The sequence below is a fragment of the Eretmochelys imbricata genome, chromosome 3 (genome assembly GCF_965152235.1).
Source record: "Eretmochelys imbricata isolate rEreImb1 chromosome 3, rEreImb1.hap1, whole genome shotgun sequence".
NCBI lineage: Eukaryota > Metazoa > Chordata > Testudines > Cheloniidae > Eretmochelys > Eretmochelys imbricata.
In genome coordinates, this window is record NC_135574.1 from 99,972,360 (window position 1) to 99,994,917 (window position 22,558).

General features: G+C 37.6%; 1 protein-coding gene across 7 annotated transcripts in view; it reads right to left on the reverse strand.

Moving 5' to 3' along the window:
• Positions 1-22,558, reverse strand: part of EPB41L2 (erythrocyte membrane protein band 4.1 like 2) — a 243,547-nt gene that overhangs the window by 136,636 nt on the left and 84,353 nt on the right. For 6 of the 7 annotated variants that reach the window (XM_077813040.1, XM_077813035.1, XM_077813038.1 and 3 more), the window contains 2 exons: positions 2,883-3,370; positions 1,612-1,824 (listed from right to left, as the gene is read on the reverse strand). In XM_077813040.1, the coding sequence (XP_077669166.1) occupies positions 1,612-1,824; positions 2,883-3,356 (687 nt within the window). In that variant the 5' untranslated portion in view covers positions 3,357-3,370. Of the gene's footprint in view, positions 1-1,611; positions 1,825-2,882; positions 3,371-18,338; positions 18,359-22,558 lie in introns of those variants that run through there. The other variant, XM_077813039.1, reaches the window with a different exon arrangement.

Below are 22,558 nucleotides of genomic sequence, written 5' to 3' on the forward strand. Positions count from 1 at the left end.
GCCATGCAGGATAAATCAATAGCTCTCAACCAAGGGCACTGGAACTGGGAGGCCAGGGCCCTCCCACTTTTTGGAAGTGGACAGGCCTGGTCCATCCACTTTTTACCATGGGTCTCCCCGCCCCCCCCAGCAAGTAGAGGGTCCATGGCTGCCGGCCCACTCCAGCTTCTGGTTTGGCCAGGGACGGGGTGGGGCCTTGGGCGGAAGGGGCCACAGACAGGGTGGAGGGCGCTGGGGAAGAAACTGAGTGGGAGGTTAGGGGCAGCTCCACCTTTTATACCTGCATGAGGCAGCAGAGAGGGCTCGTGCTGCCACGATTGGTACCACTAAGGGGAAAACGCTGACAACTGTACACTGGAATGCACGCACACCTACAGTGCAATGGACGTGTGAAAAATCACTCGAAGATCAGTTGTGCACTTTTCTGAAACATGTATACACATAGCATTTTCCATACCTAACCTATATTAACTTCTCTTGAGGTAAACAGAGCTAATAACTGACTTTTGTGGAAAGAGGATAAGCTGAGAAATGCATTAAGAGATTGCATAAGGACTAGAAACATTTTAACATTTACCATTTCAAAATATAAAGCAGCCTGTGAACAAAAAAATAAAAAAATAAACACAGTAAGCACATACCCAGTCCTACCTCCCTCAGGTTTAAAGTCCTGTAAGCTTGTGGTGTAAAGCTGTTTATTCAATTCCCACTGTGGTCTGACTTTTATTAAGAATGTAATTCCTCAAGGCCAGAATCCCATTTACATTACATTAACTAAAAGACAAAATTTAAATGTACATTTAACTACAACTGAAAATCTAAATTTATTTCTGCTGTATTTAATGTAGACACCATTTTTACTCAGCTTGGCAGTAAATATGCAAACGAATGCTCAAGTATTAGAAAAATGAGCATCTACCTTTCCTTTTTCACCTTAGCATTCCCTGCTTTTGTCAGTTTCTTAAGGCCAATTTTAAATACGGAAATAAGCACAAAATGTTTAGAAAATCTAAAAGATTTAAGATGTGAAAAAATAAAGCATGAGGCTACAGGGAGGATTAAGATTTGGCACAAATATGTAAATTAAATCAGTAGTGATCTGCATTAAATCACACAGTTAAACCAGTTAACGCACTGTCTAGAGTTCTTCATTATACCTATGAAATAATTCTAAAAATCAAATTAAGCCCAACTTTCTAGTTTGTAGTTAAACACTTATTTTAAAATAAAATACTGTTTTAAGTACAAACAACAAAGGACAGTGCCTTGAGGGAAATCTTTACTCTTTTGGGGAGGAGGCAGGTTCAGTTACCAAAAGACATCAATTTACCCAAAGAATTTTTTTGTTGTTGAATTTGTATCGTTTTTGTGAAATTGCTGCTCAGAGTAGCTTTTTATGGCTTAACTGAGAAGTCTTAACGATAGGGTTTTAAAATGGAAATATTAACTCACTCTTAACTACAGCAATGTGAATGTGACAACGTAAAGAACTCATTCCATTTATCAAAAACAAACATGCATTCGTTAACTCACACTGCAGTGAAAGCATACTGTACTCATTGCTGTCTTTCTACAGAGAAAGATCTCTTTATATAAGGCTTGCTGCCTTACCTCTAGGTCACAGCTGTATTCGGTGCCATCCAGGAGCATCACTTTGCATGGCACAGTTTTAATCTTCTTGGGAGCTTTCTGAGGCGCTTTCTCCATTTTGATTTCGGCTGTCTGTACCTCTTTGGTTTCCCTCTTTTCTTCTACTTTTTGTTTTTCTTCTTGCTCATTGGCGACTTTCTCTACTTCAATCTCTTTATTGTCTTCTTTAGCAGGCTGTAAGGAAGATGTAGTTTAATACAACGAGTCCAGCCCTTTCAGGATGAAGTTAAAAGAAAATTCTTCTTTTCTTTACATCAATAATTAATTATTCTTATAACTATCCATTAAGGTTGTGCTCCCAGCTGGTGGTGTTTGGATGCATAATATATAGTTTTTAAGGTTTCCCCTTTTCTCAAATTTACTGAAAAAATTTTTCTATCCTAAAGGCCACTATCTTGCGGTTAAAATTCTAGCAGAGGCAACCAGTCTCCCTATAGAAATCAAAATAAAAGTTACACTTTTTTCTTAAAAGCAACTCAAAATATAATGAGAAATTGCATTGAACAAGACCACATTTAAGAAAAACTCAAGCCATAAGTGACACAGGTTTGTATTTAAGGACTGACATCTGAAGGCAAAACTTTGGAGCACTACAGAGGAGAGGCACATGTATGGCATAGTGCCTCACATTTCAACACCATAGCCACCAGCATCTCAACACCAACCTCCAGGCAGCAAGAAATAAAGACAGTATCCACAATGCATAGTCTGAGAGAATGGAAGAGTAAAGCGTGGAATAAAATAACTGAGATCCTCAGGACTCAAAAATAACTACAGCAGATAATAAATGGATTGCTTCAGTCACTAAGGTTATGTCTACACAGAAAAAAAAAAAAAAACAAAAAACCCGCAGCAGCGAGTTTCACAGCCCAGTTCAACAGACTTGGGCTCACAGGGTTTGTATTACAGTGCTAAAAATAGCTGTATGTGCACATCCTGCCTCAGGCTGAAGCTTGGGCTCTAGCCTGAGCCAGAACATCATAGTGCAAATCCATGTCTGAAGAACTGCCTGGCCTTTTTTTTTTTTTGGTGGCTATGTAGACATACCCTCAGTAGCACATCACTAAAGTCAGCCCAAGCAGAAAAACTGCACAAAAGTACAAACAATGAGCCATATTAATCCCTGGTATAATTTCAATACATGACATGGAATTCAGAGGAGTTACAGCAGCAATAAATCTGGTTCACTGACTAGCCGTTAATATTTTCATTAATTTATTATCTTTCCACACCTGTGTGTCAGCACTGCTCACAGAATGCTTCTCCTCCTCCTTGTCATCTTCTTTAGTCTCGTGTTGACTCTCAATTGTTGCTTCTTCCAAATTTCCCTTTGGCTGAGCCATGTCCTCTGGAAGTTGACTTTCCCTCTCCTCCGCTGCCTGTCTCTCCTCTACAGGTTTTTTCTTGGCTTCATCTTTGGGCTCCACCAAGTTATAGGATTTTTGTTTCTTAAGCCATGGGGGGATAAAGCGAGAGATCCCCTTGCCTTCAGGTGGATCTTTTTCCTTCTTCTGACTGCTTGGGCTGCTTTGGGTAGCTAGTGCTGGGGAAGAAGGAGTACTTTGTGCCTCTTCAGAGAGTGTCTTTTCAGACTTTTGATTTTCCTGACTCTCTATTGCTTCCTCATGTTTTTCGTTGACTGCATCTGCGCCCAGCAGCTCAGATTCCTTCTTTACTTCAGTCTCTGGGCCAACTTCAGTCGTCATGGTCACAGGTTATGCTAGAAATCCAACAATAAAATATTATTATGCATTGTTTCAACATTATACTTTTTGGCTCTCAACACCATTAATAGGAATTATCTAAAAATTAAGGCACCACAGATCAATTTTGTTAGGATTAAAGAGCTGTTTTAATCCATCCTATTTAAAGATCTTCAACCAAAAATAAAAGTAGCAACAGACCAAAATCTTCTGCCATATTGGACATCTGGAATTTTCAAAAATGCTTATGCTAAAGAGATACATGATGCTTCAATGCACCACTGCTTTCCTCTTGGAAAAGTGGTGGGAGTGCTTCATGGTTCCTAGAATTAACACGGAAATACACTTGCTACAATAGGGTGCTCTTAATGTTAAAGACAGACTAAACATAAGAATTGTTCAGTACGTAACTTTCACTCTTTTCCTGCAGGCTTTTCAAAGCAGTCTAATGGAGCTCAAAATTTCAGGAGGAAATTTGGGCACCTAACTCTCCTGGGCTTGTCTGAAGATCCCAGCCATACACCGACATCCTGGCCTCATTTAAGTCAATGGAAGTTTTACCGTTTACTTCAAATCAGAAAAAAGTTTAATCCATAGTGTTTACTGCATTTTTGTACATTTCCAACTTGATAAACACAGTGCGTAGGGGGAAATTATTCAAATGAAAAGTTCTCTCCACTCTTTTGTGCTTTTCGGGAGTACATTTCCAATCCCATCACCATTCACACCCAGCATTCTAATTAACTTTAATCAAAATATTAAAGGCTATTTTAATTGGAATAGCTACATGGTCTCCTTGTTAAAAAATAAATTTAGTTGTTGGTACAGAGAAAGGAAGACACATGTAGAGTGCTAGCAATCAAGCCCACATGTTTCACTGCTACATACTATCAGCTGTTAATGGACAGAATTTTTGTAAATTTTTTATTTTAATCTAAAAATCAAATTTGTTTCATGAATTTGGCAGGATGAGAATTAAAAAAAAAAAACACAAAAAACCCACCTCTAATTCCCTAAAACAACTTGAACTCAGGGACAGAGAAAGTGGAGTGCATCCCTATTTAATGCAGAATGCCTTCAACAGACCTTGAATCAAGTCTGGTCTCTGAGTCACAAGTTGACATAAAGCACCAGAACATGATACTTTTAATCCCCATACATCTTTGCCCAACCCTTTCTTAAAAGTTTAGGATAAACTATTGGCATAGCTAGATGGCCTGAAAGTCAGCAGATTGCAACAGAATTCATTCTAACCACTGACACCAACAGGGCACCCCACTGAAATATGCCTGCCATCAACCCCTCTTGTTTAAAAACAGATTATTAGTTCAGGGCCCCTCCTGATCTCCACAGATGCTAAATCATGCAAGGACAGAGGTAGTTTCTACATTAATTAATTTAGCGATTTTAAGTCATACATGCCATCTTAAATTGCACTCAGAAACCAACTGGAAAAATTGGGGTATTTTATTCCTGGCAGGGAGCACCACCAAGTGGGCTCCCAGCTTCTGTAGTAGCTAATGTTTCCAAATGGACTTCACGTCTAACCACAAATGGAATGAATACAGTAAGCCAGACTGAAGTTACAAAGATATGGATAACAAATGAGAGCTGCATCCACCTAAGAGGTCAAACCTTTTTGTCAAATGGAAACTGCCACTACTGATGCTTGGACAATCAAAAACAGCATATGGTGCCTTTATTTAACACAGTTAACATAACTCATTTTCACCAAGAGTCTTGACGGATACACAAGGCACAGTTTAAAATCAGCTACTCATTATTACAGTTGTGCTGTGCAACCAGGCATGACCAGCAGCAAGAGAATGGAGGTCAGTCAAAGCATTGCATGTTTGGGGCTACAATCCACCTCCGCCACCAAAAGTACAACCAAATAATTAAAGGACACTTCCTGGAATAAGATACTGTAGTAAGTGAAGTTACAAGCATGTTAACAGATAATATTTGAGTCCTACAGTCACATAACGCAGAGATTTGATTTAAGCTCACATTTAAAAATACTCAAGTTTATACTTGTTATTTTCCCTAAGTTGTTATAAAAATTGAAGGAAAGAACTTTTGTCATGTTTAATAGATTTCTAGTGGCACTGAATGCTGCTTTTAAATAACTGCCTAATTTCAAGATTAAAGCAGAATTTAATTTGTGATTTAAAATATGGACTGTCCAAATATTTCCCTAAAACTAGCTTCTAAATAAATCTATGATTTCAGGAAACGCCTGGATTTAATGTAAATTATGCCAAATCTGAAATGCTAGCTATAAATTTGCCAGATTCTGAGAAATCATTCCTTCAGAAAACATTTGGGTACAAATGGGCAACAAATTCTATAAGAAATCTGGGAATTCAAATCTCAACCAACCTAGAAGAGTTTTACGATTTAAATATCAAACCACTACTTCAGCAAACAGAAAAAGATCTGGAACGTTGGGGGAAATGTGCAATTTCTTGGTTGGGAAAGAACAGCCACAGTCAAAAATGAACATTTTGCCAAAGATACATCTTTCTTATTTCAAAATCTTTCTGTAATCATCCCAGATACAACTCTGGCAGGAACACAGAGGATGTCTTTAGAATTTATATGGAATAAGAAAAAAACCCAAGAGTGAGTGCAGACACTTTGTACAAACCCATTGAACGGGATGGACTAGCTGTTCCAAATGTTCAATGGTACTTGCAAGCCAGCCAGCGTGCAAAGCAGTAGGGGACATTGAGCACTCTGTCCCAGCCCAACCCAGGTCTTTACGGAACACGAAAACTGTGGCAGTGTAAACATTCCTTGGCTACCAATTAATTTAAGAAATAAAAAAATCACTCTCCAGAAATTATACATTTCCTTTTAGCAAAGGCTATTCTATGGGCTTGCGGTAGAACTGAAGATAAAATAAATTCTTTCCCTTCACCAATACACCCATTGGAAATAATCCTGATCTTAACCTAAACCATGAACCAGAGAGCTATAAAGACCAGGAGAGCCATGGAATACATATGGTTGTCCAGCTAATCAGTAAAGAATCTTTTCTAAAAATTTAGACATCAAAACTAACTTTAACTGACCCACTCTCCTGTGGTACCCGTACTGTCAAGTTAGACACTATGTTTCTCAACTTTCTAAAACTGTTTTATACAGAAAACTAACTTTAATAGAAGCAATGGAATCTGGTCAATTAGGAAACTATCCCCAGTTGTTAAATATTTATGATTAAATAACCTTTTAGTAATCCTCCTAGGGCTTCCTAGCAGAAAAATTGTCACACAAAAGGAAATGAATTATTTCTCATCTGCTAGGCTACCTCTCGCTGGAAAAAGAAAAATAGTCCAACTATAGAGGAATAGTTAAAAATATATATATTTTTTTTTAACTATTCCTCTATAGTTGGACTATTTTTATACTATATATATATATATATATATATATATATATATATATATATATATATATGGGAGGTTGTTATAGAAAAATTAACACACCAATTACATACCCAGAAAAAAATAGATTGAGAATTATATACTTGAATAAATGGCAACCAAATATCGAATATTAAAAGTACATTCACTAGCAAAAAACAGCATACCTGTTCATTTTTTTATTATTAAATATTAATAGACATGCCGGCTTTGTGAAATATGTATAATTAGAGATTTCACTCAATTTAATAAAAAACTAGAAACAATGTCATTGGTATTGTAATTTTGTTCACTCTGTAATATGGTAACACTGCAGAGAGGTCTGATGATTACATTACTGTATATCTCTAAACAAAAATTCACTGTTGTAATGATTGTTTTGTTTGACATTTACATGGCAAGGATTTTTTGAGTCTGTTTATACTTCCTAAAAGTGACATACTTAAATAGCAAAATGTAATTTGACTAGTAGCAACGTATTTCTACTTTCTACTCATTAGCACTACCAAATTACTCTTTTATTTCTCTCGCATGCACATATCCATCCCAACACTGCTACCAGAGCTAGAAATTAGCTTTTCTGGGAAACAATCCACAAATATCTGCTTGCCAAAGAAAACTGATCTATTAGGCATTCTTTTGTAAGTATAGTATAATCAAATTGTAAGCTTCAGTGTTAACTGTGCAGTGCCAATTGAAACTGATTAGCTAGGAAATGGTAATCTAACCTTATGAAAAAAATTAAGTGAACTGCAAAGTGGCATCTTCTATTTGAGAGCACATATTCACATATTTATTGTTCCATCTACCACCCTAAAACAATATTTGTATATCTATATAAACTGCATCCTCCTCCCTATCACGATAAGGGGTATGTGTACACAAACATTTAGTTCACAGCAAAGCTGGGGTGCTAGCCTGCTGCGGACTACCTGGCCAGGTGGAGTTGGCTGACAGGGGACTAAATCAAAGCTCATTAACAAACTATTAATGTACATGAGCAAAGTCTACAGGGACAGCTAGTCTGCAGCAGGCTAGTGTGAAGGAGATTCATACCCCAGCTTGCCAGAAGTAAAGTGTTGGTGTAGACAAACCAAACCTTTTGGAGGCTATCATCGTCTCTTCTGAGAGCACGGACCATACAAGTTGTAGTGCACATTGTGGGCACTACAGGAATCCCTTCTGGTGAAAGGCTAAAGTCTATTTTATTTTAAAAAGATAGTTCAGTAACCAAATAGCTTTCCAGTTTAAGAAGGAAGCAATATTCTATTCAGCATCCAGTCTTTTCCCCAAAAGCCTCGAATAAGATTTCATAAAATTTAAAATTGCTTCTGCTTTAGAGTGTTTTAAGTTTCATACTTCCAGCATTTTGAGCTGTCCCTCATAATGCTCTATTTTTCCCAAGTTAGCTAATCAATTCTAAAATGCCCATCACAATGTATTGAATTTTACTATGGTGTGACTAAAATCGCTGGTATTTGGCAAAAAGGCACTTTATTTTAGATTTAATAATAAATTTATTGATTTGATTTATGCCTGTGCTACCTATTATGGGAATTCAACATTCAAAAACAAAATGTGTGTTTTTGAGACAGTTTGGGGAATATTTTTATGTCATTTTATTCATTTATGAATCTCTTTTTGTGAATATCATTTATGCTTGTACCGTGCTTTGTGGACTAGAACCTCTATTTTGTATTTGATCCTACTTTGTCTCTTGTATGAAAAGATAGTTTAAGATGGTATATGAATAGCCTGCTTCAGATGTATAACATAGCTGGAGGAGGAGGGAGTGTTTCCTCACCTTGTGAAGTGCTAACACAGAAAGTGTCATCCAGCCAGCTTTTAACTATTGACTTGTTAGGGATTCTTGTCCGCTTTCCCTTTTCTCCCCCTATGTAACAAGGCATATTGTGCACATGAACTCAGCATGACTGGGTCATGAGCTTTCACACTCGGGAAATCATGACTAAAACAATGTTTATAACCACAAGGACTTCTGTGTACAGGGACTGACTGCTGGCAGCAGCAAGAGAAACTTGCTGCAGGGGAAACAGCACTCTCCACCTAACTTAAACACGGACATAGCTCAGACGCAGATAGAGGGGGGAATTCAGACGAGGATGCAATTGTGCTCAGGTTTACGTTGTTTTTCCATAGATGTGTGCGCATGCATGTTTCTTGCTTTCGCTGTCACATGGTCCCTGAAAGGTGTAACTAGAGAAACAAGAACTCACTCAGTCAGGTGAGCATGTCTGCAGGAAACACATCTGAGTAACTTGGAAGTTCTGTAAAGTCGAGGCCCCAGTTCCAGGGTCTGGACAGCAGGGTTCCAATGCCAAGAGGGGCTCCAGACATGGGATCTGCACCCAACGAGTGCGCCTCAGACACCCAGAGGTAGGAGCAGTGTTCAGTCACTACCCAGAGCCGAGGGGCTTAGCGGCAGATGGAATTCAGTGGTGGAATCACCTCAAACAAACTAGTGTCCATCCAGAGATCAGGACTAGACCAGATTGTGCCAGTTTTCTTTTCAATTCTCCCACACCTCCCCAAGATAAACAAGCCACAAAAATCAAAATCAATCAACACGAAGAGTAATACTTTAGGGAAGATAAACTTACTGGAAAAATCAGACAGTGGGCTGTTTCTTTCAGCTAAATACACAGGTATTAAAAGAGGGGCCTTGGGAGATGGTTGCCCTTGGGAAAAACGTATGCGGTGGTGACATCAGTTATTTGCCTGTAAGTTTTGAAGTATTCTTTATCCAAACATTACTAGAATGGAAGCCAAACTTTAAAACAGTCACCTTTTTATTTTTGTTTCAAGTATAGTACGTCAATTTCTCCATTATACGTGTGTAATATATCCTGGTCATCCAGCCTATGCCAGGTTGGTCTGTCTTTTTCCAAGAGGTTCCTATAGTTCATTGTGCAGCCACCAGAAGTTTAGAAATCACTGTGCTTCCTTTGATCCTGTATCTGAGCTGGTAATCTCAAGAAAGAGGATATTGCAGTATCCTATGAGAGAGATACAGCTGAGATGCAGAAGAAGATACTGATTCACAAGAGTGATTTTGTGATATCTCTACTAAATATAGAGGAAGAGAAAAAAATGTATCTATGAGAACGTAAAAGTTTCTCTTTTTCAACTAATAAGGTCCAAAGATTCGTTTCCATGGGTACTTCAGCCTGCTTTCAGTTTGGGGCGGACAGAACCCAGACCTTTCGGTCACTGGCAGCAGAGGAATGCCCCATCTCCTAAACTCCCTATGATAAAGGTAACTTCCACAGCCAGGATAATCCAAATCAGATTGTGTTAAATACAATTTGAAGAAAAAGTACTTCTATTGGAGAGAATGTAAATTCCACCAAAAAAATGAATGTAAATCCTTGGATGTCAATTTCCATCTATTCTAGATGCTCCATTTGTCCCCAGATGGCCTATGCTTGATGAAAGGAAGTTTCTAGGTAAGCATGTGTTAAGGTCCACAGCTCTATTGCAATGAGATTTTTTTAGAAAATGTGACTGTAGGGTGGGAAGCATGATCATCCTTTAAATAGGGACATCCAAAATGAGCTAGAATATCTCCTCCATCTTCTCTTAGGCTCGAAGGTCTGGAGGAGAAGATTTCTGCCAAAAGAAAGGAAATGGCATTGACTAAACTTGGATAACCAATACGTAGATCTTGAACTAATGGCAGTCTAGCAAATCTCAATACAGGACACATGATTACACTGCCCTGAGATTGAGGCTTAAGTGAAGGAGGAATATTTCTTCCGTTTACTTAAAGGTACGAATGCTATGACAATACCTCTCTGAATTAAAAAGTATATTAATGGGCCTTATTAGAGAAAGTTCTAAACGTCAAATAAATTAATTCTGATTGGAAATAGTAGCCATTGGGAGGCCCTCTCTAATGGACAGGAAGTATAACAATGTCTTCTACAGCAGATCAATTTGAATATGCTGTAATGAGCAGAGTGAGGTTCCAAGGTTATGATCTGTGATCTTGCAGCGTTGAAATAATGTTGATGCCTTAAGGAAACATTTAATGTTGGATTTGTACAAAACTTCCTGCTCTTGAACATGTCAAGTCTCTGTGGTATAATATTATTGACTCTTTTGTTAGGGCACTCATATGCCCACAATAAAAAGCCCTCAAAGCTGTGTTTTACTGGTTTAACGTATTAAACAATGGACTTTCCACCAGTCAGTACAATAAGTTCTATTTGTTGACTTCTCTTTTGGGGTCCATGAAAGTAATAATCCAACCATTCATTGTAACTTGCAAGACCATCCATCCATCTGGGCCCACACAATAGCAGACCTCCTCAGGGAGGTAAAGGCAACTGAAGATCCAACAATAGGTTAATCAGGCCTGAGGACCATAGCCTCTTCAGCCAGAAAGACAAACAGAATCACTAGCACTCTCTCATCCTATCTTCTGTACAGTGGAAAAGGTAGGAAAATGTACAGAAGGGACCCTTCCATCTTTGCAAGATGTCATTACCACCTCACATTCTGGGTCCTGGCACACACAGGCTGCAGGACATTTTATTATGGTTTCCAGATGCAAAGAGGTAGATCAACAGCCCACCAAGTTGACTTATGTTGAGTGAGGTATTTTTGGGTATAGGAATCACTCTGCTAATCTGACTTCTGACAAGCAAGTCTTCATGTTCCTTTCCTTCTTGGTGGGAGGTGCACAGAGAGATATGAACTTGCTCTGCCAGGACAGGAGTAGGGGTTGTCCTTCCTTGCTACTATGAAAACCCTATCAGACACCTTGGTTGTCGTGACCAGAACAGGTATGTTAGCTATGGAAGGAGTAGCGTTGTGTGTGAGACCTCAATGAATCAAAGTTTCCAGCTAGTGGATACTGTGCTTTTTCTGGTAGCCATTCCCTGAACTCAATGGGGGAAGATTCCTTCATAATAAAAATCTGATTCTCTACATTCACCAATTGATGGATTAGAGAACACACAGTTGGAGCTAGAGCTACGCTAATGGATGACATAGGGTGAGCTGTAGAGGGGATACTCCGGATTACTAAAGAGAGATATCACATGAATGATAATAGTCGAAAAATGCCTGTGTCGGAGATCAGAATTCCCAACGGGTTCCAATAAAAATTAGATGTTTGTTTCTGAGACATCTGTATTTCATTATGGCCATCTCCCTCTTCTGTTAACATTTTTCTGAGATGAAAACTTGTACCTGACAGCATTCATCTTCAGTCCAAGCCTATGATGGACTTCCCGAGTATCATGTGTCTTGTGTTTGTACTGAATCCAAGGTGCTTCAGGAACTGCATCGCTGAGTTTTTGCTTCAGCTTTCTTTTTACATAGAATCCTGATCAGAAAAATTGTCTGGAAAGAGAAATGATTTTCCTTCTTCCCTAAAGCCAACGTTATTGCAAGCATGATCCTGGAGAAACACCCTGGAAGCATATGTAAGATCAAATGATGACTGAAGATGGATAAGGAAAAAGGCTGCCAGCCAATTGCAGAATGTAAGAATTGTCTGAGGATGGTAAAATGAGGTGTTCTGTAGACAAGCCTCCTTCAGGGACTTTAGATATTTCAAATAGGGCCAGCACTGCTTTCCCTTGATTCACTGAGGGTAGAAATAGGATAAAGAGCTTGCTTCCCTTGAGGATCTGCATCATCAAATTTAAGCTTCACAAGTCTAAGCAGCCATCTTAATGCACTGCAAATGGAAAGCAAGAGGAATTCCACATTAGAAAGTACTGTAAAGAATACAATCTTTGAATACATTATAGAAAAATTAGTATCCGAAAAAGGAATGTATGGTAATGTCCTTCAATACCTTTCCATTGGGGCAATGCAATTATAAACAAAAGACGTGAGACTGACTCAGTTGAGAGCTTCAGGACTAGAGCTGGATGAAGTGAACATTATTTCTCTAACTGGAGATAAATAAATTAGACTAGATATTTTGTATCACTCGTATTTATGACCAGCTAACTGTTCTACTTGAGAGCCAAGTTCAGCTACTTAAAAAAATCCCCTTGCTCATTACCATTTATGATATGTAAATTTCATACCAGGTTTAACTGTTCACAGAAGCATGAGTAACTATTACCCTCTGGCATTAATACCTTTAAGTACAGAACACAGTAAAATCTAATATTCTGGTTACCTTAGTGCTGTTCATTCTGGTCACCACCGTATTGGTTTATTGCAGAGAAAACAATTCTCATAGTATGACTAACCTGCCCACAGTAACCCTCAAGAATAGTTCTTTTCAACTTTCCCTTATGGTACTTGTTGGCTATTGGTCTCATGCCATTATTTAGCCTTAGATGGAGTATACCACCAGCTTTGGGCTGCATTTCCAAGCAACCCGACTCCAAGACGACCCGGTCCCGGTGTGCCAGGAAACCATTAAGAGGTAAACGGGTGGGGTCCACGCAGCCTGTGGATGGTGTGAGGCCGGCAGCGGCCCCCCAGTGCGCTGGGACTAGGTCATCTTGAAGTCTGATTGCTTGGGAATGCAGCCCAAAGCTGGCGGTAAACTCCATCTAAGGCTAAATACTGCCTTAAGAATAGTGCATGAAAAGGAGTGACAGTGACAAAGGATTACCTAGCAAGCCTGAGATCTGTTTGTTCACTACACTTTTAAACAGGAAACTGCCTTACATGAGGAATAGATAATTGCCTTATAGAACAGATTTCATTACTTCATCTCTGCAACAAGAGAAGCCTACTTACATTAATGACAACCTGAAAGAAACCAGTCCTGACAAATTTAATTGAAGTTTCATTGATACAAATATTCCTATATATTATTCAGGAACTCAAACAGAATTACTACTTTTACTTAGATTGTAAGCTCTTTAAGGTATGTATCTTTGTTTTCAGAGTAACAGCCGTGTTAGTCTGTATTCGCAAAAAGGAAAGGAGTACTTGTGGCACCTTAGAGACTAACCAATGTATTTGAGCATGAGCATTTGTTTTGTAATCGCTGAGCACAATGGTGTCCTAATCCAGGACTGTGGCTCCTAGGCACTACACTAATACAATAATAGTAATAAAACATAATAGCCAGTTCTTGGAAACATGTATTTGAGAACACATGACTAAGAATGATCAAGAATCTGTAGTAGCTATTAGGAATTAAGGTAACAGGAAACTAGTGACTTCTGTACTGGGTAAAAATCAAGTTGTATTTTCCTAAAGCAAATAAGCCAAACAAAAGCAACCGAAGGTTTATTTTTAAACAAGCTGTGCAATATATTATTAAAATTCTTTTGTCTACTGTGTGATCATGCAATTTCAAATGGATAGCAGAATCAGTCATTTGTCTCCAGAGGCACAAGGTACATGAAGATACCCATTTCATGCCTGCTCTTCAAAGACTAAGCATTTGTTAGGCAAGAGAATAAAAGGGGGCAGGTGACTTTAGGTTGTTTTTGTTTTGTTTTAAATTAAATCAGTTTCTTGGTGAAGGATTAATTGAAACTACCATTAGTTTACAAAATGCTATTCTAGCTCAATGGTTCAAATTAGAAATTGTGAACAGCATGAGATAGTACTAGAGACTGATCAATAAAAATTACTCTTACTTTGAAAGAGATTTTGTATACTGTTTTGTTTTTAAAATGTACATTTTTTTTTTATGTTTGATCACTGACCAGAATCACAGTAATTGAAACATGGTCAAAGGCACTTCAGGTTTTCAGTGCTCATTTGTGAGCACTCTCAGTCTATCTTTTTACAGTGGAAGAAATAAAACATTTCCTATTATTTCTTCTTTCATTACCAAATTAAAAACAATGTATTTAGAAGCAGAAAACTGGCTTTTTGCACTTTATCCTTCTTTAGTGCAGACCATCTGCTAACAATACAATTTACTCCTGGGAGAATTATGTGCTACTGTGTGTGCGCGCATAATTAATGAGCCCCATGGATTTCTAATTTTTTGTGCAGAAAAAAGCTGCTGCTGCAATGTTGCTGCAGTTCTGCGTTTTGCTCACCAGAGGGTGCTGTGGCGATAGAACAAAGCTGCAGCTCACGGCCAGCAGGGGAAGAGAGAGAGAGCTGACTTCTTTTAGAGCTTGTCAGGCCAGGTCAGGAGACCGGGGCTATGGGGAGACAGACAGCATGGGGTATTGGGGGGTTAGACAGGGCCTCATAAGGTATAGTGGGGGAGGACAGACTGGGGCAGGGGCTGAATGGGAGTGGAGGCACAAGGCCACAGGGGGAGGGAGGTGCAGAGACACATGGGGACAAGGGAGTGGCTGGGTGTGGGCACAGACACCTGGGGACAGGAGGAGGGGGGACGGGGAGGGTTGGGTGGGGGCAGAGACACACACAGGAACAGGGGCGGATGTGCCTGACTGAATGGAAGAGGCTAGGGGTCAGACAGGGTCTGCATGGGGGAAGCTCCCTAACAATCCCTTCCCGCCCCCCCAAAAACCTGTTCCATACTTTTCCCATCCATACCCAACAACCCTCCAAGTTCACACCCAGGCTCCTTCCAAGCAATTTACTTCTCTCTCCCTCAGCTCCTCTGTTACCCGCAACTCCCCAAAGCCTTTGCACTGCTTCTGAAGGGTGTGGGAAATACGGTTCTGTATTGTAGTTTAAATAAATTACTCAGAGTTCTGTATTAACTTGCCTAGTAAGGAATCTATTTGTCAAAAAACATTTCCTGACTTTTTTTTGTTGGCTATATTGTTAAAGACATACTTTGACAGGTATTTTGAAATAAATGACCAAAAATAATTGAAACGGGTGTGATTATATGGTGTTATTTTGACAACTAAAATATGCAGAATTTTAAAATATTGTGCGCACAATTTTTTGGTGCAGAACTCCACCAGGAGTAACAGTTGTAGATTTCACCACAGATCCATACAGAAAACATTTATATTTTGACAGTCCCAAAAGTAAAATCCTCCTTGGAAGAGCCAATCAGGAATTCACACTCTTTGTGAAAATATCTACTTTAACCACCAATACTTGAAGGGCCTGATGCATCTCATACAGATTTCTCACTAGCATAACTCCACTGACTTGAGTACAGTCTCTCTGTTACACCAGTATAAAGAAGATCAGAATCAGGAGGAGTACATCTAGAAAATAGTTCTGTCTATAGTTTTTGCTATCAATTCTACATTTTAAAAAAATTATATTTTACCACCTAATACTAATGGAAAAAAGAGTTCTTGTACTGTATGGTTGTGTGTAGTAGAGATCATTTTCTGAAAAGGCATGCTAAAGAGTAATCCAAATATAAAAAGAGCCAGTTCAAAAATATTAAAGATGCATATCAGTTTATAGCATTCAGAATGTCTTGTTAGCAAACTAAGTGGACAGGAAATCCAAATTTGCTCTTCAGTTGTGAAAGATGACAATCTACTACTGTAGGACTTAAGATAGGCTTTTCAAACTCTGGGAAACAAATTACTAACACAACAGATGTGGTTTCCAATTTCAGGATCCTTGAGATACAAGCCAAGAAAAAAAAACCTGCAAATTAGGTTTATCCAGTAATTATTTATCTTAATTGTATCGCTACCAGTTTACCCACTACTGGTTTGTTTCCCAGTAATAGCTCCAAAATTAAATTCAAATTAGGCATGATATCTAATTTTTGAAAAATTTAGCTCCCTATAGGCAAAAGAAATTGATTAAACTTGCACTGGTCCCAATCTTTATTTTAACAATGATAGACTCTTTAAAAATGAACAGACAAAACCAAGAAAGACTATATTTTAAACTTTAGCATGATAGTTCAGTGAAATTTAAAAACAAAAAGTTTAATTAAGAGACACCTACATCAAATACTTCTCAGACTATATAGCTATTCTGTTTACATTAACAACTGTTTAAACAGGTTTTAGAGTAGCAGCCGTGTTAGTCTGTATTCGCAAAAAGAAAAGGAGTACTTGTAGCACCTTAGAGACTAACCAATTTATCTGAGCATAAGCTTTCGTGAGCTACAGCTCACTTCATCGGATGCATCCGATGGAACTGACATCCGATGAAGTGAGCTGTAGCTCACAAAAGCTTATGCTCAGATAAATTGGTTAGTCTCTAAGGTGCCACAAGTACTCCTTTTCTTTTTGTTTAAACAGGGAAGCTAATTATGTATACCAATAAACCTAAATATAAATATTTACATACTAAAGCTGGGAAAAAGCAGCCCAAACAGTGCTTATGACAACATAATCGTACTAAATCCCAGTCAAGGTGCACAGACTAAATAGGAAGACAGCAGACTCAACTTTAGTTTGTTTGAAAAGCAGTCATATGACAAAAGCCTGTCAGAGCCAATCAGCTTCCCATACTATGACAATCCTACCAGATCTAGGGCCTGAACTGATCTCATGCTGTCAAATCCTCTTCTCTGCAAGCTTAGAAACTACAGTATTGATGGGCACAAATACCACAGTGATTTAACACATGGAACCAAATCAACAAAATTTGGTTTCTTTTAAAGGTCTACAGCCGTAGTGGAGTCTTTTGTGACAGCCTAGGCAACTGGACAACTCAAACTACATTACAGTACACAGATCCTTTCATTTTCCTTACTGTCAAAATCTTATTTCCAAACACTTATAAACTGACTAGCCTATGGTTCTGTTTCTTTCCTCTTGATGCTGTACACTTCGAGCTAAGCAAACACGTAAGCAGATCAAAATGTCATTGCCATGCCACAGGTTGATCAGCAGATGGTGCTAGAATAGTGCTACAAATTAGCAATTCCACAGACCAAACTCATTACAGCAATGATTTCCCCAGCCAAAGTCAGACACCCAAACGTATGGCAAAAGTAAGCTCTCCCTGTTCATATTGTTACACACCATTTTGTTTTAAACCACATTTTTTAAAAAAAGATTTTTATATAAATAGAGCCAAACATGGACTGAAATACTTTAACATAATGCCAGAAAATATCCAGTCAACCAAGTGTACATTAAGTATTGTGAGGCCAGATTTGATACCTCCTCTGAAGGTATGGTTTCTATAAAAATAGTATTTCCCACAGAACCATTGTTCCAAAAACAAATACGGTATGCAGGCTGGCAAATTTACCCAGACATAACGCTTTTGAGGAAGGTACTTCTAGGCATCAGTCCTTCCCAGATGGTGAAAGTCACTAGTTACAATTAGGGCTGTCAAGAGATTAAAAACATTAATTGCGATTAAAAAATTGCATACCATTTATTTAAATATTTTGGATGTTTTCTACATTTCAAATATATTGATTTCAATTACAACACAGAATACAAAGTGTGCAGTGCTCATTTTATATTATTTTATTACAAATATTTGCACAGTAAATATATATAGTATTTTTCAATTCCCCTAATACAAATAATGTAGTACAATCTCATGAAAGTTGAGCTTACAAAATGTAGAATTATGTACAAAAAAAGAACTGCGCTCAAAAACACAATAATGTAAAACTTTAAAGCCTAGAAGTCCACTCAGTCCTCCTCCTTGTTCAGCCAATCGCTAAATCAAACAAGTTTGTTTACACTTGCAGGGGATAATGCTGCCCGATTCTAGTTTACAATGTTACCTGAAAGTGACAACAGATGATTGCATGGCACTGTTGTAGCCAACCTTGCAAGATATTTAGGTGCCAGATACACTGAAGATTCATATGTCCCTTCATGCTTCAACTACTCTTCCATGCAGATGACTGGTTCGGCTCGACAACAATCCAAAGCAGCGTGGACCAATGCATATTAGTTTTCATCATACGAGTCAGATGCCACCAGTGGAAGGTTGATTATCTTTTTTGGTGGTTCAGTTCTGTAGTTTCCACATCGGAGTGTTGCTCTTTTAAGACTTCTGAAAGCATGCTCCAAACCTCATCCCTCTCAGATTTTGGAAGCACTTCAGATTCTAAAACCTTGAGTCAAGTGTTGTAGTTACCTTTAGAAATCTCACATTGGTACCTTCTTTGCGTGTTGTCAACTCTGCTGTGAAAGTGTTCTTAAAATGAAGAACGTGTGCTGGGTAGTTATCCGAGATTGCTATAACATGAAATATATGGCAGAATACGAGTAAACATACAATACAAACATACAATGCAAGCTAACATACAAAGAGCAGGAAACACACAATTCTCTCCCAAAGAGTTCAGTCACAAATTTAATTAACCCTTAATTTACATTTGTAAATTGCACTTTCACGATAAAGAGATTGCACTACAGTATTTGTAGGAGGTGAATTGAAAAATATTATTTCTTATTTTTACAGTGCATATATTTGTAATAAAAATAAAATAAAGTGAGCACTGTACACTGTGTTGTGTTGTAATTGAAATATATTTGAAAATGTACAAAACTTCCAAAAATATTTAATACATTTCAACTGGTATTCTATTGTTTAAAGTGTGATCAATCGCAATTCATTTTTTTTGAGTTAATTACGTGAGTTAACTGCGATTGATCAACAGCCCTAGTTACAATATTTATTATCTTTTGTTATTATATTTACCTGTTTGCTGCCCATCAAGCAGTTGAGTGTTGAGGCACACAATATTTTTCCCCCAGTCACAATAATTCACCTCCATTTCCAATAATATATTTTAGTGATATGTGCAAATAGGTATACAACATTAATTCTGTAAAACTGAATTCCCTGCTTGTTTATAAAGCTGGTGTACACATGACATCACTCTCTATTTACACTTCCCAAAACACATGAGAGTCATCACTAATTTGAGCTGACAAGTCCCTATAGAAAAGGTGAGGACTGAACACCAGCTCCCATAGCACAGAATGATATTTGCTGTAATAATCACGTTTAATGTTGAAGATCAAGGTAGAGACAAACAAATACCTAAGAGCCCAGGCGGCAGTAAAAATGCTGTAGCATGCACAAAAACGCTACTTTTTAATAAAACTGGAAAAGGAATTGCTGCAATCAAAACAGGATGCTATCACAACAGTGCTAATACACTGAAAGTTATCTGTAAACCAACTATAGAAAGCTACTTCAGAAAGCAGTGTCCCTTCATTTTAAAGTCAAAACAATTCGCAAATATGAATATTGTCAACATGACATTAAAAAACTGATACTTGAACACACGTTCTGAATTATCCAAATGCCTCTGACCATTACTTGCACAGTTGGTCATTTTGCAAATCAGTATCTTTTGTCTAGAAACTGACTCAGAGCCACTGCTGTACAGATATTACTTACACTTTTATACTAAGATGCACAGAACTGTTAATTTTCTCTTTTCAGATATACTGTATATATTCTTTAAAGATGTTGCCATAAAACATTAGGTACAGAAAAAGAATTTCAGTAAATAATTGAAATTGCTTGAAACTTATATTTTTAAATGATTTGTTTGCTGCTGTTGTCCATGTACTATAAAATACATGTTTTATTAGAATTTGAAAGAAAATTAAAAAGCATCTAAAAAACATTTGTCTCAAAGCAACCCTATGATTAAAAAAAATCAAATATTAAACCCCATAAATTTTAAAAGAAACTACATTCAGATTGAAAGCAAACCAAACAAACAAGGGTACCTTTAAAAGTGTTACACATTACCAGGTGCCATTCTCTTCCATATCCTGGGTCCTGGTCAGAATATCCTTCTAACGGAGATGAAATTTAAGCAAATACACATCTTTCAAATAGCCTGACAACAATGCCACCTATTCGGATTCCCTTGCCAGAGACAATGGAAATCTAGTTTGTGTTTGTTTACAAGCTACAATACCTGACATGTTAATGCAAAATCTCAAGTATAGCAACTTAAAGTCTATATAAAAAAAATACATACATATGTAATTTTTATTTTGTACATCAAGCCAGTTCTCTGCTGTTCCCGGTTATTAAATAAATGTGGCCAGCTGATGAAATCCAACAGTCTGTTTGAAAAGCTTAATGAACAAGAGTGACCCCACCCAAGCCCTGACATTGCTGGAGAAGGACATGCTCAGTGGAAAACCAGGCTGCAGTTCCAACTCATTTCATTACAGCAGCCAGAATATGCACATGGGTCAAACAACAACAACTCTGTTTTCCTGGTATCTGTCCAACAAACCAAGAGACGAACAATTCGTGTGGGAAAATCCTTACAGAATCTTTTCAAAGAAGAAATCTGCCCCAGCAGAAGATTGCTTGTTTGTTTTGGGGTAGATTTTTGGCTCTTCAAATTAAGTTCTCGTAGCAGCCACAAAGAAACAAAAATAAGCCATAATGCAATCATTTATTCTGTCCTTTGACCAACTCCTCCCCCGTACTAAAAATAAATAAATAAATAAAAATAAAAAACACACCACAAAACACTTTGGCTCTGTTTATGCAACATTGCTAATGTTCTACATATAATCCAGCTGGAACAGGCAAACATTTCACTTCTGATTCTGATTAAAGAAACCTAAACAAAACACTGATCAGGTCTGTATATTTAACATGTCATCTTATTTTGTAGGATTTTAATAGAGATTTCCTTCATTACTTCTATAGTTTGCAATAAGCAAAAGGTTGGGGTTTTTTTGGACTGTCATCTTCCAAAGCTACAATACATTGACAGTTCATTACAAATTCAGTTAATTCTTGTTGAGTTTTTAGCTGTCTTTATAAAAAAAATCGAGAAGTTAAAGCTAACTCTACTTCTTTCACATGCCATTGCCCTAAAAGTTAAGAGCACAGTTACTACCACAGCTTTTTCTAGCACAGATTGAAGAATAATGTATTCATAATTTAAATTGAGAAACACAAAAAGTACTATAAAGTTCACCTGATATCCCAACCAAGTATTCATCATTTTCTGTTTTGCTTGGCAGAATTTTTTTTTTTATAATTGACAAATATCAAATGTTTATTTTAAAGAACTTTCTCTATTTTGTATAGTGAGTACGCGCACGCGCGCACACACAGTTACTTTCAGTTGTGCAAAATTATGGATTTTAAACATTTTTATTTTTATTGATTTAATTTCCATATTTGAGGGACATGATGGGGAGGGGTCAGAAAATAATTATTAAATGACATACGCTGAGACTCAAAAAGTTAAAGCTTTAGAACAGTTAAGTGCAAGTCGCCAATACGTCAAAATATACAAAGTATCCATCCTTAAATCAAATTCTAGTAATTTCTCAGGCAGCATCTCTTACTTTCTCTATCTGTAAATTTCAGCTACTATTGATGGAAATATTTTTTGAGAGAGAGAGAGAGAGAGAGAGAGAGAGAGATGAAATCAACATTTATTGACGTTTACCAATAAAAATCTAAATTCTTCCAAGCCTCTCTATTATCAATAAGTTATATTGCCAATTACTATTTCATGAGTGGAGAACATGTACCGGAGCCTGCAAAATAAGGAAATAAAGGCAACTGCAAGGTTCAAGGTCAGAGAGAACTGGGAAATGACTAATTTTCTCCCTTAGCTTTTGGTATGATCACCATGCTAGAGTCCAACAAGCAGGATATTGTAAGTTCCTTTTGTGAGGGGATCCAACCTTCAAAATGTATTTTATCAATACAGCTAGACTGAGTGCTGTACTACTGCAGAACTAATTTTTGGACACATTCTCAGTAAACACCTGTCTTGGTTTCTAGTACTTTCTCAATTTATGAACAGTGATCAGACACCATTGTGAAAAATGCAAAATAACTGCTTACTCTGAATAAAGTACAAGCAAAGAATAGAAGCAAAAGTTTACTGGACAAAACAATGTTTAAACAGCTCCGGGGCTACGCATGCCCATAAAAGCAAAGAAAATCATGTATTCTGATATAAAAATGTAAAAGGGACATGGTCACATT